This window comes from Rattus rattus, chromosome 2 (assembly GCF_011064425.1).
Source record: "Rattus rattus isolate New Zealand chromosome 2, Rrattus_CSIRO_v1, whole genome shotgun sequence".
NCBI classification, from domain to species: domain Eukaryota; kingdom Metazoa; phylum Chordata; class Mammalia; order Rodentia; family Muridae; genus Rattus; species Rattus rattus.
This window is the reverse complement of record NC_046155.1, coordinates 55,277,748-55,292,171: the sequence shown is the minus strand read 5'-3', so window position 1 is coordinate 55,292,171 and position 14,424 is coordinate 55,277,748. Positions and strand designations below refer to the sequence as shown.

The window sequence follows — 14,424 nt, the reverse complement described above, 5'->3', positions numbered from 1 at the left end:
ACAGCAAAAGAAAAGCCACTAAGACACTTGCTAATCCCCTTTTCTTTTTTTCTCAAAACCCCAAGATATATATAATTACACTCATTTTACATATGCAAAAATAGAACCAGACTCTTCTCCCTAAAGACTTCCCTGAAAAACCTACTCAGAACCCTACAAGTACCTGATTTCTGTTTATTGACCTTCTCTTCCAGAATCAAGGGAATAAAGACAAAGGTTTATTTTTCTTCACTCCAGTGCCTCTAAAGACCAACCTGGCATGGTTTTCATTCCAGGAGCTACCAAAATAAGGAATGAAAGTTTAGGTATCTTGCCTGCTAATTTCAGTTTCCTAATTTACACAGCCAGCTCTGTGTAAAATGCCCAGTAAACAGGTACTTGTTGAGCCAAGTCATCAAAGGAGGAGCTGTTAATGATGTCAAATATCTTAATGTTTATTTTTATTCTATACATCCAGCACTTGAAGAAAAGAAAATGACATAGTGTTTTAGAAACATAGTCCTTCATGATTATAACTCATCAATACCTTAGAACACACAAGGACACTGTGAGTTAATGACTACACTAAAAATATAATGGGAAATTCAGCATAATTAACAAAAATCCAAGAGGAAATTTCAGGACCTTGATCAGAAGCTTTCACTAAGTGCTGGCACTATATGTGACTTCATTTCACTAAGTGCTGGCGCTATGTGCTACTTCATTTCACTAAGTACTGGTGCTATGTGCTACTTCACTGTAGACCAAGCTTCAGGGCAGTCTAAGAAATCTTAACCCTCTGAAGACATGATCTAAGAAATGGGGACCAAGCACTTGTGGAGAAGTGGTAGCCATCAAGAAGTTCCTCTTAAGGACAGCTATGGAAGGAGCTGGCCACCTTTAACCTGAACCTGTCTTAAAATTACAAAGCCCGTGGAGTAGTACTTATAAACATAAGCATGGTGAGGTTTTGCCATTCTATAAATAATCTTCAGGGCACTGGGAGGATTCCAGCTGGGGCTCTCTTTTGGCATGAGAAGCTTCAGGTAAACAGCAGACATAGGATGACTTATTATTGATGGACCTTCTCAAAGTACTCTTTTGAAGCTGTTGGACTTGGCTTGATCTGAAAATTAAAAAAAAAAAAAAAAAAATTAGCCCTTATTCTCCATTTATTCTTCACAACAAAACAACCAGCACAAGAAACTGAAAAATAAAACTGTGCATGCTTTAGAAAAAAAAAAAAAAAAAATTAAATAGTTTAGGAGGAATTTCATAACAGTCGTCTCAAAAGGGAGCTCAAGGATCACAGTTTTTTTGTTTGTTTGTTTGTTTGTTTGAAGACAGAGTTTCCAATGGCCCTGGCTATCCTGGAACTCACTTTGTAGACCAGGTTAGCCTCAAACTCAAAATGGTTCACCTGCCCCTTCATCTAGATAAAAGGTGTGTGCTACCATATCTGGCCCAAGCTCTCAGTCTTAAACTAAAATTTCTTCACTTTTGGAGATTAGCCCATTTTGTTTAAAACATACAGATGAAAATTAACTAGCAGCCTCAGTAGAAACTGTCTAAGTGTCACCCACCCACACTCAGCCAGTATCTCTGTAGCCTCCCTTGACAGAACACCCTGGAGACAGAGGAGACCTGGGGTGTGGTGATCTGAGGAAAACAACATACCGTAGGGGACTCTGGTGTCCAGTTGGCTGGGCAGACTTCTCCATGGGTCTCCACAAACTGGAACGCCTTTACCAAACGGAGTGTTTCTTCCACACTTCGGCCCACCGGAAGGTCATTGATACTCAGGTGCTTGATGACACCATTAGGGTCAATAATGAAGAGACCTCTGCACAGAATTTATCCTCATTAACAGGAATAGCGCCAACAACTCATTTCTGTCCTTTTATGTCTTCAGTTCTCCTTTTAGTAAATTCATCAACTTGTCAAATGCTTTAAAATGGGAGTTTTAGGAACTGAAGAGATTACTTAGCAATTAATAATTTGTACTGTCTCTCCAGAGATTCCTAGAACCCATGTAGGGGAACCACACAACTGCCTGTAACTCCTGCTCCTGGGGATCTGACTTCCTTTTAGAGCCTCCAAGGGCAAGTAAGTGAATGTACATACTTTTACAGAGTTACACACACATAGTTAAAATTAAATCTTAGAAAAAGAAAAACCAACCTGGAATTAATATTTTTTTTTCTTTTTTTCAGAGCTGGGGACCAAACCCAGGGCCTTAGCAAGCGCTCTACCACTGAGCTAAATCCCCAAACCCTGGAATTAATATTTTAAGAAAATTTATCACCTTTCAATAATGACATGCTCTGGTAATACAAGACCACCACGGAAAGCATACATTATAGGAACATTGCAAAACTGTATCCCCAATGTGATATGATACCTAAAAAAGATGAACTAGAGACAGAAGAGACCTTTACACAGTGATCCAGCTATGCACTCTTTGGACTCCCGGTTCAGACTCTGGTAATATGACCACGTATATGTAAGAGGGAGATTGGAACTACATCCAATATTTAAAACTTCCCTTTAAAAGATTTTATTTTTGTGTGTTTGTTGTTTATGCATACGTGCAAACACCCATGGAGTCTAGAAGAAGGTGCTGGATTCTCTGGAGCTGGAGTTACAGGCGTCTGTAATGTGGGTCCTGAAAATCAAACTCTGATCCTCTAACACCAGTGAGCATTCAGGACTGCTGAGTCATCTTTATGGCAGCTCACAATCCCTTTTGTTTTTGTTTTGAGACAGGGTCTTTCTACACAGTCCTGGCACTACTATGTAGACCAGGCTAGCCTAGAACTCAGAATGCTTGGATTAAAGGTGTGCACCACATCAAGCTTTATCCCCCTCAACAAGATACAGGGACTTCAAGTGTCAACTACATAGGGAAAAGGCAAAGTACAGAGAAGCTTCTCTTTCCAATGCCTGATGTTTGGAATCAAAGCTTTGAGCCTGACCTTACACTTCTTTTGCTTGGTCTTTGAGGGAACCAGGTGCAGTCTCTAGAGAGAAGTACAGGCAGACCTGGGAAGGAGCAGGGCATATACACTCTACGTATCAGCTAGACCCAGCTTTCTTTCCCCTCTTAGCCCAGAAGAAAACTGGTAGGAGTTTATAAAATCAGAAAACCCTAGGGAAGGAATCATAACAGATAACTTTCTCCTGCCACAGTCAACTATGGAGGAGCTTGGCTTTGGTTTACTAAGGAAAACAGTAATACTGAAGTCAACAAGGCGAACTTCCCTAACCCTGCCAGAGGTTCAAGATGAGTTGGGCATAGCTAGTCCAACTGTATGGCACCCCAAGGCATGGTCCTCTTTTCCAGATGACAACTGAAGCCTATGTTCCTGTGAAAAAGGCTACAACTGAACATGTGATTGTGTAAGACAGGGAACTTTCTCCACTTCCACGGAATGTAAGAACATAGAAAGCACGGGCTATGACAACTGCATGCCCTACTCTCTAAACTACCTGACTAGGTTATTCCTCTGTACCAACCAGATTCACCTTCATTTTATCTAAGAGAATATTGCAGCCCAGAGTCACACAGCCATTAAAAAGCAAAGTTTAAAAAGAAAACCTGTAGTGGTTTGAATATGCCTGATCCATAGAAGTGGCACTCGTAGGTATGGCCGTGCTGGAAGAAGTGTGCTACTATATAGGCAAGGCTTTGAGATCTCTTCGTGCTCAAGCCCTGCTCACTGCAGAAGAGTGCCTCCTCCTGGCTGCCTGCAGAAGAGTCTCTCTTGGTCGCCTTCAGATGTAGAATTCTCCTTCCAGCACCATATCTGCCTGTACACTACCATGCTTCCCACTATGATGATAATGGACTGAACCGTTGAAACTGTAAGCCAGCCCCAATTAAATGTTTTCCTTTGTAAGAGTTACCTAGATCATGGTATCTATTCACAGCAATGAAACCCTAAGACAAAATCAAACATTGGTTTATTCAGTTTCACAGCTTATACAACACCATCTACACTGGGAGAAATTGAGACTGACACACACACACACACACACACACACACACAAGAGTGTGGGGGGAGACAAGAGAATGAACTTTGAAAAGTCTTTCTCCAAACGGTCCAGTAGCTTAAGTACTAGGAAAAGCTGTTACAGAAGGGTTCCTGGACTGGTATCAGTGGGACCATCAAAACATAGGCACCCTTTACTAAAAGGAGACCCAGGTAGTGGACAGGGTACATGTCTTGGCCATTTCTGAAAGATATGCAACCCTCACAGACACTATTTAGTGCATAATTTATTTATTTATAGACATAAATAAAAATGGCTTTTTCCGGGGATGGGGAAGCAGTTAAGAGTACTTATTGCTCCTGCAGAGGACTTGGGTTAGATTCCCAAAATCCATATGGCAGCTAAGAACCATTTATAACTCTAGTTCCAGGGGATCTGACCTCCAGGACCCATTTCTAATCCAAGGAAAGTGCTTACAACACAGACATACATGCAGGCAAAACATACCCATACACATAAAATAAAATAAATTTGTGATGTCTATTCTTGGTTGTTAACTTGACAAAATCAGGAATTAACTAAAACCCAAATGATTGGGCACATCTGTGAGGAAACTCTTTGCCCCCCTTTTCCTCAGACTGGGATTCTCTATGTATAGCCTTGGCTGTCCTGGAATTCATTCTGCAGGCCAGGCTGGCCCCAATCTCAAGCAATCTACCTGATGCTGCCTCCTGAGTGCTGGGATTGAAGGTGTGCCCCACTACTGCCCAGCGATTATTTTCTTAATTAAGTCATTTGAAGTAGGAAGAATATATCCCATTTCTAATCTGGATATTTGAAGTAGGAATATGTATCTTTTTTTTTTTTTTTTTAAAGATTTATTTATTTTATTTACTGTAGCTGTTTTCAGACACACCAAAAGAGGGCATCAGATCCCTTTACAGATGGTTGTGAGATACCATGTGGTTGCTGGGAATTGAACTCAGGACCTTTGGAGGGCAGCCAGCGCTCTTAACCGCTGAGCCATCTCTCCAGCCCAGGAATATATATATCTTTGATCTGGACCATGCCTTCTCCCTGCAGCCTATATAAAGGACATGAAAGGAGGAAGCCTGCTTCTTACCTGCTTGCTAGCGCTCTTGATGGTAAGTAAGTCAGTTCTCTCACTAGCATTGGACCACTTCTTAGCATTCCTGCGGTTGAGCTTTGGTCTTTGGCTATGTATTGTAATGTTAATACTGGCCCACAAGGCCTGGTTGCCCCCAGGAACTAGAGAGTCTATGAGTAACCTTGCTCCCCAACTCATCCCTCCCTGACTGGTGAAAAGATAGAGTCTACAGCCTTCTACAGGCAGAAGAGAGATTTTTGATTTCCGGTCTTGGGGTTGGAAGAGGAGAAAAAAGAGGAGGAAGAGGAAGAAGAAGAAGAGGACTGGAGAAGGAGAAAAGATGGAGAGAGAAAAGGACAACACATAGTAGGAATCATGAGAACATGCCTCGAGGGCTGGCCAATCGGAGTTAAGAGCTGCCCAGATGGAACATGGAAGTTATAACTCGGGGTTATTGATGAGCAAGTAATTTCTAATAGCTTAGAGGGTAGAATCTGCCCAGCTCTAGTGCTATAAAGGTTTATTATAAATATAAAGGGTGTGTATCTTTTATCTGGGAACTGAATGATCAAGACAGGGTAGAAACCCCGATTTGAGATTGCGAAGATTAGTTGGACCACAGCCTATAAGGCATTCTAATAAACCTATGTTTTACACACACACACACACACACACACACACACACACACACACACACACACTAAATTCATTCTCTAAGTTCTGAGCCCTAATATAAAATCTAAATTAAGAAAAGAAAAAGGTTTTGCTTCTGACAGCGTTTATCATCCAGGTATCATACCTGTGGTATAAACCCATAATCCCAGCACTGAGATAACTAGAATGAGAACAAATTCAAGGATAACCTGGTGATATGTATGTATGTATGTATAATGTATATATGTATGTATATATGTATGTACCCTGACTCAAAAATCAAAACTTCCACCAAAGAATCAAAACTGTATTTCTTCCTGAGTTTTGCCAAAACTGACAAACAAAAATGCTATAGTAGAGAGCTTATAAATCTTTAAAAATCAGGATGACACTAAAATATGCAAAACCATCCTGTCTGTAAGAACAGCTCTTACCTGAGCGCAATGCCAGCACTTTCCAACAGTACTCCGTAGTCTCGGGATATCTGCTTAGTTAAGTCCGACAACAGCGTGATGTTCATGCGGCCCAAACCACCATTCTAATAAAAAGGCAAACAGGACTGGTTTTTAATTGGGTGGTCCAACAAGGTCTGAACCACATACCAATGTTTAAAACCAACAATGACGGTGGCAAGTAACAGTAAATGCACGTAAGGAAATTACGTTTAACTTACTTCCCTCTTACAACCAGCCCAACCCTGTTATTTATATTTCATATGTCAGAGAGTTTTACCTGCATGTAAGTGTACCATAAGCATGTAGTGTTTGAGAAGACCAGGAGAGGGTATCTGGTCCCCGAAACTGAAGCTAAAGGCAATTGTGAGCTGACATGTGGATGTTGAGAATTAAACCTGGGTTCTCTTAAAAAACAGCAGTGTTCTTTTTTTGTTTTTCTTTTTTCTTTTCTTTTTTTCGGAGCTGGGGACCGAACCCAGGGCCTTGTGCTTGCTAGGCAAGCGCTCTACCACTGAGCTAAATCCCCAACCCCCAAAACAGCAGTGTTCTTAACCGATGAGCCATCTTTCCAGTACCTATGATCTTGATGTATTAACTGATATATGTATGTTTATGTGTGTGCGCACAAACGTGGCATTGCATACGTGTGGAGGCGAGAGAACAACTCTCTGGAGTTGTTCTTTCCTTACACTTTATGTAGGCTCCAGGTTGTCAGGCTTGCTCAGCAAGCACTTTTCCTGCTGACTGACCTCAATAGCCTATCTCCATCATTTTAAAGAGGAGGAAACTAAAGCTCAAAAAGTGAAATACTTTTCTTCAGGCCACTGCTAGAAAGAGACTGATTGGCCTTTATCTTTTGAGGAAGGGTCTGTCTCATGCAGCCAGACTGGTCTCCAACTTTCTATGTAGCCAATGATGATCTTCAACTTCTATCTTCCTGCTGCAGCTTCTGGAATGCTGGGATCATAGGCTGTGCTAACACACCTAATGTATGTGGTACTGGAGACTGAACCCAAGGCTTCGTGCACGCTAAGTAAAAGCTGTGAGCATACCCCGCCCTCTTTTTCCAATTGTTAAAGCAGCTGTTGAATTGAAAACTAAATACTCAAATATAAAAATGAAGAAAGTAAATTATTCAAGTCACTATTGTTAGTCCTGGAACATACCTAGTGAAATTTTGATTTTTTTTTCCCCCTTAGCAGATTTGTAGACATCAAACAGAACAGTACAGTCAACTACTAAGGGTTCAAGAGGAGGTGACAGACAACAGCCACGTCCCTTGTCCCACTGAGCCTATCTCCATTACTTGGAAGAAATATGTGGAATGAGCAGTAAAGATATTGTGTGGTCTATATTATATGTTATGACCATAGTTTACAAACTGCTGACAGGAGAGGCCCTACAAGTAACCTACTCCAGAAGGATATGGCTCACCGGTACATGTACAGCATTTGATCCCAGCAAGGCATAAACCAGGTTCTGGAAGGCTGAAGGATCAGCTCAAGGTCCTCTAAGCTAATAAACCCTAATCCTGAGCCTGGAATACACAAGACACTGTTTTTGAAAGGAAGAAAAGGGGAAGGCGGGAGGCAGGCAAATGCTCCCTTCAGACTGTCTAAGTTTTGACAACCTCTAGACTTTGTATTAAATCTCTCATTAGTGCAGAGAGCAGGGGTAGCTGGGGAATGAGCAAGAGACATTGGCCAATGATTAGTTAGATAAGAGGAATAGGTTCTGTTCTTCTGTACAGTAAATGACTACATATATTTTTAAAAATTAGCTAAAGAAGCATCTTTGTTTGTTTGAGGCAGGGTCTCACCATGTGGCTCTGGTTGTCCTAGAACTCACTACATAGACCAGACTAAGTTAAAACTCACAAAGATCATCCTGTCTCTGCCTTCTGAGTGCTGGATTAAAGGTGTGAACCACTTCCACCAAGCTGAAAGGGATTTTGAATGTCATCACCACAAAGAAATGACTCAGGAAAGAGTACTGAATAGCCTGATTTGGTCCTTGCACAATGTACACATGTATCAAAACATTGCATTGTATTCCATAAATATATACAATGTTTTTATTGTGTGGTCTGTGTTATTTATGAAGTAGAAATGAAACCAAAGAATAAAATAAAACCAAGAAAAGGTGACTGTCACTCAACCTACCTTTCTTGGTGTGTTGATCCAGGCAAGATGACTGAAGTGGGAATCCACAGAAACTGCAACTACTTCACAGTTTACGTCATGAAACTCATTGGCTTTGTCACTGAAAGCAACAATTTCTGTAGGACACACAAATGTGCTTGGGGGGGGAAAAAAGAAAGGTTCATCAGATCAAAAACCTTACCACAGTTGGTAGTCTAAAACTAAATTGATTCACTTAGGGGTTAAAAAAATGTGAAAATGGGCTGGGTGTGCTGGATGTGGTGGCATACACCTTTAATCCCAGAACTCTGAAGGAGGATCTTTGTGAGTTCAGACCAGTCTGGTCTACATAAGGAGACCATGACAACAACAAAAAGAAAAAAAAAAAAAAAAAAAAAAGAAGCTTCCTTATGGGCTGGTGGTGTCCAGTTTTAATCCAAGTACCGGGGAGGCAGAGAAAATCTTGCCTCCAGTAAACAAACAAACACACAAATAAACAAATGAATGAAGGTGATTGGGAGGCATGTTTAAAGAGTTAAAAGAAAACTTGTACTTTCAAATAAAGTAACTTTATGAAAAACTCATTTTATTTATTTATGCATGTATGAGTTATACTGTTGCTGTCTTCAAATACACCAGAAGGCATTGGATTCCATTACAGATGGTTGTGAGCCACCATGTGGTTGCTGGAAAATTGAACTCAGGACCTCTGGAAAAGCATCCAGTGCTCTTCTGAGTCACATCTCCACCCCCACACCCCCCAAAAAGAATCATTTCTTATACTACTTCCACCCGGACTGTTGTAAAGTTTAGACTGGCTTAGGGAACCATTAATTGAAAGTATATGAGGGGTTGGGGATTTAGCTCAGTGGTAGAGCGCTTGCCTAGGAAGCGAAAGGCCCTGGGTTCAAACCCCAGTTCCGAAAAAAAAAAAAAAAAAAAAAAAAAAAAAAAGAAAGTATATGAGATAGAACTGTATTAAATGCTGAATGCATAATCCAGTAAGAGTGCTTGCCTAGCATGCACAAGGCCCGGGGTTTGATCCCCAGGATCACCTGAAAAACCAACAGAACCACACTAAAACTCCTCCATTAAAAGGAAGGACATTTCCTCCCATTATGTTCACATGAGCTACAGATGGTCAAGGACAGTGGACAAAAATTAGAAAGAACCTTCCTCTCCGCTAAAAGAGGAATTTCAGTGTGGGATAGAGATCAATACCAGCTCTCAGAGGGACATGAAAATATTATAAAATCAAACTTACAAATCCAAAGGGTAGAAGAAAAGCACCAAGTATTTCCCCTTAAAGTCATCAAGACTCAGCTCTTTGAACTCTCCATTGACAACAGCAGTACCTTTAAAATGGGGCGCATGTTGGGTGACAGCAGGGGTGTGGAATGAAGAACCTAAAAAAGATCACACACCTGTATGTAGCTGGTCATCTACTGCATGATTTTATTTATACTCCTTTTGTTGAAACTTACCAAGTAAATTTACTATTTACCGTAACTGGTGACAAAAGTTGTTTATTAACACAATGCAGTAAGATGGTTCACTTCAATTGTACATCTTAGGTAGAGTAATTTTTCCTTCAGCACAGTTCCAAAGCATATACAAACTCAACTCAGTGGTAGGGAGAGTGTGTGTGTGTGTGTGTGCGTGCAAAGCATACTCATGAGCATGAATATGGATGGAAGACACATAGATCCTCAGAAGACATTTACCATTTTTTTTAAACCCTTTCTCTTTTAAGAGTCTTTTATAAACTCAGCTTACCAAGTAGGGTAGGCTAGCTGACATTGAGCTCCAAGGACTCAGTGGTCTTCTCTTCCCCAAGTGCTGAGACCATCATATACTACCATGCCGGGTCTTATGTGAGTTCTGAAGGTTGGTCAGAACTGACTGACTTAGCTATCACTCCAACCCTAAAGAAAAACACTAGAACAAACACTAGAAGAAATGAAATGAAATGGCTTGGAACTAAAAGGAAGAGGAGGAAAGCAGTAGAAAGAATCAGAGAAGGCAGTCAGACATGGAGCTAGCTCAGACTTGGGTGTGTGTGTATCACAGGAAACTGCCCATGGCATTGTTTGACTTGACTGAGGGGCCAATACAGAGGGAACAGGAACAAACTCAAAACTCAGAGCAGGTCTTAAAAGGACCCTCAACAACAAGCAGTCGGATTAGCTCTTCACGGTAGGGAGAACAGAGTCTAGGAGGCTCTAGTGCAGGAAAACAGCTGTTTCCAGGCAGATTAGGCCATCAGAAGGATAAGACTGACGGGAGCAATGCCTGTCGTTATCTTAGTGAGAGGCACTGAGGCGTGGCAGAGAGAAACCAAGAGCAAGATGCAGGACATGTTTCAAAGCTGGGATAAGGTATGGTAGAACTCTGTGGTGTTTTGTGTATTCATTTTATCTAGTAATTTAGGTATCTTAAAGGAATATCTTTCTTTTTAAAGATTTATTTATTATGTATAAATACACTGTAACTGTTCTCAGACACACAAGAGGGCATCAGATCTCATTACAGATGGTTGTGAGCCACCCTGCGGTTGCTGGGATTTGAACTCAGGACCTCTGGAAGAGCAGTCAGTGCCCTTAACCACTGAGCCATCTCTCCAGCCTGAGGAGTATCTTTTAAGTATATTATATAAATATTTTCTTTTTCCTAGATTATAGCCTTTTCTACTCTTTTTTTTCTTTTCTTGGGGGGGGGCATTGCTGTTTATTTGTTGTTCCCAGACCATCTCACACTATGACATTATCATTGGCCTGGAACTTTTTTTTTTTCCTTTTTGGTTCTTCGAGACAGGGTTTCATTGTGTAGACCTTGCTGCCATGGAACTCTGATCAGGCTGGCCTCTAACTCCGAGATCTACCTGCCTCTGCCTCCTGAGTGCTGGCATTAAAGGTGTGTGGCTCCACCACTGGCTTCCATTTTCTTCCTGACTGTTCCTAACAGTTCCTTATAGATCCAGCCATCTCTATGCATTCTCACACTGCACTTTTAAAATCTCCAAGGACAAGCCTCATGTAGAATAGCCAGGGTCCAGAGTGGTGGATATGGGCCCCTTTACCTGGGTGCCAACTAGAGCACAGTAACACTTACTGGTGCTAAAGGCAAACTTTGCTTGGGGACAGGCAGACCACAGCATGTCTGTCAAGCAGGTTCTTCTAGAAGCAACAGGCCTAAGAACTGTTGAGGCAGAAATACTCCGGAAAATAGCGCTCGCAGGCCGAGCCACCTGGAAAGAAAAATGCTTTCTATTAGAAAGGCTCTTTGGAAGGGTGACTTATGTTTGCTGCTGCGGCTCTTTGTTAATGATCCTTTTCCCAATGAAACAAATACCAAATCAAGTTAAGAGAATGGGTTGAGTTTACTTATTTTTTTAAAAAAAGTATAGAATAGAGTTTATTCAGGGCATGGAGAGGGGAGTTGGGAGGGTAGTAGACGCAGAGAGAAGAGAGAGGGAGGGGGAGGAGGGGGAGAAGGAAAGGGAGGAAAGGGAGAGGAGTAGAGGCCGGCCATAAGCACGTGGAGAGAAGGGGGGGGAAGGGAACCAGGAGAGAAGGGACAAACGGGGAAGAGCAAGAGATCAAGAGAGGAGAAAGAGCGACTCTACATTTTCTTAAAGACTGCAAGGCCAAGAAAATCCTAAGAATATAGCCTCAAGAGTAAATTCAATTCCAAAAATTCGGGAAGGCCAGGCCAGGCTGAATAGCTGTACCCTTCTCTGCCTGGAGCTAGCTATCTGTTGCATCATGTAGCCACATCAAGGTTTTTCTCAGAAAAAGGCCCTTCCAGGCTCTCAATCAAGGAACAGAGGTGAAGTTCATACACTGGGAGGGTTTGGCCCAAGCTCAAGGTTAATAGGGTTTGCTCAACTTTGATGTCCAGCATGGGACAGAGAGTTAGGGGCTGAGCCCTGCGATGAAAAAGGAGAGGAGGATGGCTAACAAGAAGACAGTAAGTAGGCTGCTACTAGAAAACAGCAGATACCAAGGCTGAGTCCAGCCTGAGTATGGAGTAGAAAGCGGCTCCCGTTCCTGTTTTTATTCCCATTACTTTGTTTATACTCAGATTTAAGTATGAGCTCACAGCCATGTAGAAATGTGGCATCACTCTTTCATGGTAAAGAAAGGAAAAACGGAGATTCAGAAATGTGAAGTCAGGCGGTGCATGCCTTTAATTCCAGCACTCGGGAGGCAGAGACGGGCGGATCTCTGTGAGTTCCCGACTATCCTGGTCTACAGATCAAGTTTCAGGATATCCAGGGATACACAGCGAAACCCTGTCTCGGAAGACGACGCATACATACCTACACTCCTCTCCCCACCCCACCCCACCCTACCTCCACACGTGTCACTTGCCCAAGGTCGTATTTGGTGACAGACCCTAGAGCACGGTAGTCAACACACTAGCCTCAAAAGCCAGGCCTGGGTGCTTATTTTAGAAGTAGTAAGGAAACCCTAGAACGCTAGGACTTGGGGAGCACACTACACGCGCGGGGGAGAGAAAAGCTGTCCTGCGCAGGCGCAAGACGGCCTTTCGGGCTACAGGAGGCCCGGAGGTTCCGGAGCTGAGAACTCCTTCCCATAAGGGCTAGTGGCCAGCAGACCCAAGAGGGCGCGATCCGGTCCTGGAAGCAAGTGCCGGTCAGAGTGTCTGTTGTGTCATGCGCCTGCCCAGCTGCCAGCCACTCACCGAGGACCAGAGCAACCTTCCCGCAGCTGCCGCCATCTTCAGAGAACGCAAGAGCCACGATAGGCGGAGACACCCACGAGCAGCTGGAGGGCTCCCGGTGTGCTTCTGTCGGGGGCGTGGTTTCTGCTCCCCGCTTCACCCATGGGGGCGGGGCCTCGATAGGCGAGGTGGGGCTTTCGGGGAAGGTGGGCGGTCCAGGCGGGAGGGGTGCGGCTTACGTGAAGGGGCTGGACCTCGGTGTGTGGTTGTGACTTAGGGGAGAAGGCATAGAACCGCTCCTTCCTGCCCAGGAGGAAATTCCCTTTTGACCTAAATACCCGAGTGCTTGTTTTCCCATTTATCGCACTAACCTAAAAAGATAAAATTCAATCTAGGAAGTAGACATTTATTGACATATTCTCTGTTGATTTTGTTTCGTAACATAGTGTAGTAGAAACTTTCTGACTGTGAAGAATCCAGTTCCCTTTCTACCTCAGGTGGGATCTTCTGCCTTCTGCATTCAATGGAACAAACTTAGTTGTTTGAGTTCTTTAATAAGCTAAGTGGCTTAGAGACACCAGAGCTTCGTGTGCTTGAAAACCTTTGATATTGAGTGGGAGCTTCCATTTGGCCTTTTCTCAAAATTGGGATAATTGGTACACATTTCAAATCAATGTATTTGTTAACGTAGATACCAAATAATGACTACAGGGCACGATTTTGAAGTAGCACATCAAACACAGAATAAAATTCACATGATAACCACACTAAATGCCATGTCTAAGCTGTTTTTTTCCAAGCACTGTTCTGTTACTAATAAAGTTTCTGAAATTTGTATATTATCTAAATAATATTTCCTTTATGCCTGTTCACTTTTAAAATGCAAATAATCTTATTTGAAAAGAAATGTTAAGTAGGAAATAAACTTCTACTTATAACAGTATAAATAGAAGAGAATTAATGCAAAATACGGCAAAGTTCGAGCTAGATACAATTAAGAATTATTTGCTGAAAGTCTGAGTTTTGTTGAAAAGGGAGAGAGGTTGTCAGAGGAGTTCTCTTCTAGTCTTGTTTGTAGGCCAGAAGACTGAAAGAAAACTAAAAACATTTTTAATTTCTCATGCTGAGATTTGATGTTATTATTTATTTTGCTCCCTACTATATCAGAAATACTCATAAAAGAAAAATTCGTGAAACTGGCTGTCCATGCACCCTTAGTTGCTACCCAGGGTACCTGACTTATGCAAAAAAAAAAAAAAAAAAAAAAAAGCCTTAGACCTAAAGAGACGTCACAAGACCTCACAGCGCTTGCTTAACTGATACCCAGTGTACAAATCAGTGATAATTCAGACATTAAAAAAAAAGAGTGAAGGCCGAGCTTGATGACTTATACTTGTAATCTCAGCAC

At 42.1% G+C, this 14,424-nt stretch overlaps 1 protein-coding gene across 1 annotated transcript; it reads right to left on the bottom strand.

Moving 5' to 3' along the window:
• Positions 1 to 413: 413 nt before the first annotated feature.
• On the bottom strand, positions 414 to 13,162 carry Prdx3 (peroxiredoxin 3). Its single transcript, XM_032892212.1, has 7 exons — positions 13,038 to 13,162; positions 11,442 to 11,577; positions 9,595 to 9,736; positions 8,352 to 8,487; positions 6,169 to 6,272; positions 1,657 to 1,822; positions 414 to 1,105 (listed from the first exon to the last, which is right to left on the bottom strand). The coding sequence occupies exons 1-7, from the start codon at positions 13,071 to 13,073 to the stop codon at positions 1,052 to 1,054; spliced, it is 774 nt and encodes a 257-aa protein (XP_032748103.1). The 5' UTR covers positions 13,074 to 13,162; the 3' UTR covers positions 414 to 1,051.
• Positions 13,163 to 14,424: the final 1,262 nt, after the last annotated feature.

Bases quoted from the DNA above. Each gene is read 5' to 3' on its own strand.
- Prdx3 (XM_032892212.1), bottom strand. From the start codon at position 13,073: ATGGCGGCAGCTGCGGGAAGGTTGCTCTGGTCCTCG. The intron at 8,488-9,594 runs GTAAGTTTGATT...TCCCCCCCCAAG, and splicing joins TTCTTCTACCCTTTGGATTT to CACATTTGTGTGTCCTACAG. The intron at 6,273-8,351 runs GTAGGTTGAGTG...CCTTTTTATTAG, and splicing joins GGATCAACACACCAAGAAAG to AATGGTGGTTTGGGCCGCAT.